Consider the following 5,000-nt stretch of genomic DNA (forward strand, 5'->3'; position numbering starts at 1 on the left):
ACGGGAAGGCACTGCAGTGTAGAGAGGAGCCTTCCAGTAAGGGACAGGGTCACTATTGTGTTCACCCAGCACCCTCGAGGCCCCATAGAAGTACCCAATACCGCCAATCATGTTGCTGAGAGCAGCCTTGGCAAAGCTAATCTCCTCTTCACTAAATCCTTTTGCCTCCATTGAAAACTTCTCTTCAAAGTCACTATGAAACTTCTTTTCATACAAACCTAGTTGTTCTGATAATGCTTCTCCCATGAGCATACCAGGCCTCCTGAGGAAACTATCACTCTCATATACTATGTCAACCTCAAAAGGCAACTCCCCCGTCACTTGAAACACTACAAAGTTGGGCTGCCGCAATGTGTCCTCATGGCTGAACATCTCGCCTGCCAGTCCAATGTATTTGTCCTTCTCACTCTTGCCCTGGAAGACCCTCAGCCCCTTGTATACGGTTTCCTTGAGCATATGCAGCCCCATGTGCTTTGTACTGAGCAAATGGTGGTTAACAATCGTGCCGCTGGCATTGAGGACATGCAGCCGGAATCCCCCCACAGAGTCTGAGATGCCCCTGAGTGAGCCTAAGGACTGACTGGTGCCGATCATGGGTTGTATCATAGCCTCTTTATCATCAGGGTCTAAAGCTACATAATACAGCAGCGAAGCCTGTCCTCCAACTTGTCTCTTGGTCTGAAAGGGATTGTTAGGTGTCTGGGGTTATACAGTGTGTTTTTTTAAGGCCTACAAACTTGGGTCTGTGTTCTCACACCCTAATATGACTAATGCAGCTATCAAAACATTATCAGTGAATTCTCATGAGATGATTAAAATGTAAAACAGGACTTACCTTTCCCTATCTACCACTACAAAGGGATTCATTGTAAGTGCATCCATTATCATGCATAAAATATCCTTACCTTCGGCATTGCACTAATCCTTGCTGACCAGTCACCCCCATGCTGACCCCCTAGTCTCTTGACAAAACTTGTCTGCAGGATAACACTCTTGTCGATGATCTTCTGAATCCCTACATTCCTGCCGTCGTGCACTTCCCACCCATATTTAGGCAAGTCATCAGCCTGGTCACACCAATGCCTGTAAGGCAACCGAGATACATCAGCACTATCCTGTGTGAAATCTAGGAATACAATCCATGCAATGCATTTCTGATCTTAATGCAAAATCTAAATAAGACTGCGATGGACATCCTTAATCACAATTATGCTTAGCTAGACTCTGTGTAGCAATGCCAGATGAGTTATGAGTACCTACTCCAGTTATTTGAGAAAGAGCAATGAAGCAAAGTAAAAATGAAACTGAAGTCTCTCAACTGATATTATACTCTTACAGATTTTAAGTATATATTTATCAAAAGATAGATAAAAAGGAAATTATCAGTTAATCCAAAGATAACAAGGAACCATCTATAAAGTCACTCATACATAAGACTTCACTTGTACACTTTCAAAATAATCATCATAATATTATTGGTGATGAATAGGGTCTGCTAATATTATCATAAATTCACACCTGTTATCAGGCTTTTTGTACGTTTCATGTCTGAAACGTGTGACCTAGTATGCTTCTTCCAAAAGTTTTTTATTGCAAGAAAAAAAATTCATCAGTGTAACATTTGTGAGACAAAGAATATCTAGATGTATAACCATTTCTTTTTAATCTCAATATTGAAAAAGATGAATGTCATACAAAACCATTCTGTATCATGTCATCACAAGATCATATTCTTAAAAAATAGTGACAATTCCAAATAAATTACAACTGTCCTCAAAATGAACCCAAAAAAATAATACCTAACAGCCAGCATGTTATTTTGGAAGTGTCCGGGCACAAACCACATGAGGCCCGTGACAATGGACGCCGGGTGCCTTACTCTTGTCCCAAAGTACACTCCTGGCCTGTATGTTCCCCAGTACCTCTCGGGAGACTCCAAGCCTGACTTGACCACAACCTGTTGACAAACAGATGATTATTGTATTTGGTTTGAGGAAGATGCAAAGTGAATATGTTATTCCTATGAATTTTTGAGCAAATTTGTTTTTTTGTATTGAACTTTTAACATTTTCACAACTATCTCTTCCTCCTTCTCTCTTTTTTTTTCTTTGGGGGGGAGGGGTCTCCTTCTCTCACTTCATCTTATTTTCTCTATCACTTTACAGTTTCTAAGACACTTATTCAAACCTTCCACTTAGAAATACAATTCCACTTGTACGTCAACAAATAACAATCACCTTTGCAGCTGATATAGGGGTATTGATCCTGGTTTCCATATAGCCTATGTAGAGGAAATACGCCACGGCCAGTATCACAATTCCTGCAAAACTCATGTAGAGCAGCGCGGGGCACCAGCCATTGCTCCCAGACCTGTGTCTGCGCTTCGCCTCCCTCCTCGACGAGCGATCCGAGTTACATAATCCTCTGGCATCATCTAGCATGGTGAGATCCTGTTGCAGACTGTCACTGGCTGGCAAGTGGCCCCTTCCTCTGCGTTGGCGCGCCATCTGCAGGGGATTGTCAAAAGTTAGGCAAAATGGACATCAGAGGAAGGGTTATCATGTGAAAAATTGGCTTAATCTGTACCACAAACAAATGTATTGAAATGCAAAAATGATGAAAAATTCAAGGGAATTCCAACATTTCATTTATATTTTCACTTCTTTAAGTTAAAAAACATCACAGCTTAATACTTGGAAGAGTAAACAGCAAAAATCACACAAAATAGTACAATGAAACCATAAACAAGTGACAAAATAGGAAAGCGTAAATAGCAAAACGTTACATGAAACGGGCAAACACGAGGCAAAACAGACAAAAAGTATCCCAGGAACATTGCATACAAAGAAACAAAGAAATCCTAAAGACAACTGAAACCAGGAAAGAAGTTAGAAGGATTCCAAATGTCCCGAGGCTTCCATTAAAACACCGTCAGAATAAGCAGACCAGGATCAACAAACAGAATGAAAAATCACAGCGAATTCCCTTACGTCATCTGGGTCCGTATTTGCGTCAATGTTGATACGCTGCATTTTCTATCTTGACAGTTTCCTTCTTCTGAGGATATTGATAAACTAAAGATATTCACTTTAAATACATTAGTTGATGGACAAGTTTCTTTCATCTAGCTTTTGGTCATTATAACAATTTAATGAGCAATTTCGAAGGTAATCTATCATATTATATTTTCCAAAGAACGATAAACTACTTTTTTTTTTTATATACTTATATAATATACCTGGCCAACATCATGAGAAATACAATAACATGAATTCAACCTTTTCCTGATCTATTCCCGTACCCAAATCATGTCGGATTTTGTAATTAGTTCTCTTCTGAATATATTTCTTGTGTTCTAATATTATAAATCTACAATGACATACAGTTCCTGGTAAGAGGCAGTGCTCAGCTTGTTACACGTGGTAAAAGTAAAACAGAACTGCCATACCCTAGGAGAGGATATAGCATTTTAGAAGGAAGATTAAAACGCCAAACATGTACTATAATTTAGTTAACAAAGTACTAAAATCACTTCGGCCCCAGTAACTGTCAATACTCAAAAGACGTCTTCCTGTATATATTCCAAAATAAGTGATATCGAGCACTGAAGAAATACTTCTTGGACAGTATAAGAAATATATCAAAAGTATTGGGGATATATAACAAATAAAGACAAATATAAGAACATATTGGTGATACACCTGGTTATATTTCCAAGTTTCCAAATATTTTCCTCAACTTGTCCAAAAATCTACAAAGAAACCTAAAGTGAAAACATAATAACAGAATCACAAGCAAACACACAAAAACATATAAGTAAAAAGCTGGCAGCAAATAAATACACAGAAATCACAAATTTAGTAACAAAGAAAAAAAAGATTCATGGCATACACAAAAATATAAAAAGTGTAACACCAAAAAGAGGAGTAAATAATGAGAACTCACACAATAACACAGAAAGATAACAAAAACCAAGCACACAATAATAAGGCCTTTTCCTCCCCCAGATAACTCACTCTCCCTGATTTCCTTATTTCTCTCCTTCCTCTCTCTCTTTGTTTACACTTTTCTGTTTACGTTTATGTTTTTGTTTACGTCGGGCGCCACGTGCTGGGAGAAGCCTGTCCTCCTCCCGACCGGATCAGCTGGAGCGGCCGCCGAGCCTCGCCATGACGTGTGCCGGGATGGCAGCCCTGATGGCGACGCACAGGTGGCAGCACTGGCCACGCGTTGCCATGGTGACGGCGATGCTAGGCCTGCGGGAGGTTGGTAGGCCTGGGGATGATGCGTTGCCATGGTTACGGGGATGCCGGCGATCGGGGTGATGTATGGCACGCATTGGCCATATCGATGCTCTGTGTGTGTGTGTGTGTGTGTGTGTGTGTGTGTGTGTGTGTGTGTGTGTGTGTGTGTGTGTGTGTGTGTGTGTGTGTGTGTGTGTGTGTGTGTGAACCTATATTCATTTACATACTGAGTTTCAAAGTATTGGTACTGAAAAGCATGGCCGCATCCACCCTTCGCTTCCAGCCACGGGGGTCCCTCATGGCGAGTCGCCATCTCTAGTTCTTCACGACAGGTTTGGTCGAGCTGCCCAAGCCACGACTTCCTAGGTCTTCCCATAGGCCTCCTCCACGCAGGATTGTCTCGTAAAGAGACAACCTGACGGGCAGGGTCATCCACAGGGTCATGCAGTCGTCGGCAGGACACACGGTCCTGCCAATTGTACCCCATGATCTGACCTAGGCATTGAGACGTGACTCCAAGGAACTGGACAGCGTTCAGTTTCGCTTCCATAGAACAGAACTGGCAGTACCAAGACCTTGAAGACACGTAACTTGGTCCTTCTGCATAGGTACCGACACTTCCAAATACTCTTGTTGACCAAGTTCATGGCTCCTGCTGCCAGATCAATTCGTCTGACTTCCTGGACTGGCAGCCCAGAGCTCTAGGATGACTTCCTGGGTCTCTTTCTCGGGCTCTAGGATGACTTCCTGGGTCTC

General features: G+C 41.6%; 1 protein-coding gene across 5 annotated transcripts in view; it reads right to left on the bottom strand.

The window, feature by feature from the left end:
- Positions 1-4,231, bottom strand: part of GCS1 (mannosyl-oligosaccharide glucosidase) — a 5,907-nt gene extending 1,676 nt beyond the window's left edge. Inside the window, exons 1-6 of one of the 5 annotated variants that reach the window (XM_070125012.1) lie at positions 4,017-4,186; positions 2,991-3,057; positions 2,238-2,507; positions 1,800-1,957; positions 906-1,083; positions 1-678 (exon numbers count right to left, since the gene is read on the bottom strand). The exon at positions 1-678 is cut by the window's left edge and continues 1,676 nt beyond it. In XM_070125012.1, coding sequence (XP_069981113.1) covers positions 1-678; positions 906-1,083; positions 1,800-1,957; positions 2,238-2,507; positions 2,991-3,032 — 1,326 coding nt within the window. In that variant the 5' untranslated portion in view covers positions 3,033-3,057; positions 4,017-4,186. Of the gene's footprint in view, positions 679-905; positions 1,084-1,799; positions 1,958-2,237; positions 2,508-2,990; positions 3,058-4,016 lie in introns of all 5 variants that reach the window. The other 4 variants (XM_027362657.2, XM_027362659.2, XM_027362658.2 and 1 more) reach the window with 4 other exon arrangements.
- Positions 4,232-5,000: the final 769 nt, after the last annotated feature.

This window comes from Penaeus vannamei, chromosome 1 (assembly GCF_042767895.1).
Source record: "Penaeus vannamei isolate JL-2024 chromosome 1, ASM4276789v1, whole genome shotgun sequence".
Taxonomy (NCBI): domain Eukaryota; kingdom Metazoa; phylum Arthropoda; class Malacostraca; order Decapoda; family Penaeidae; genus Penaeus; species Penaeus vannamei.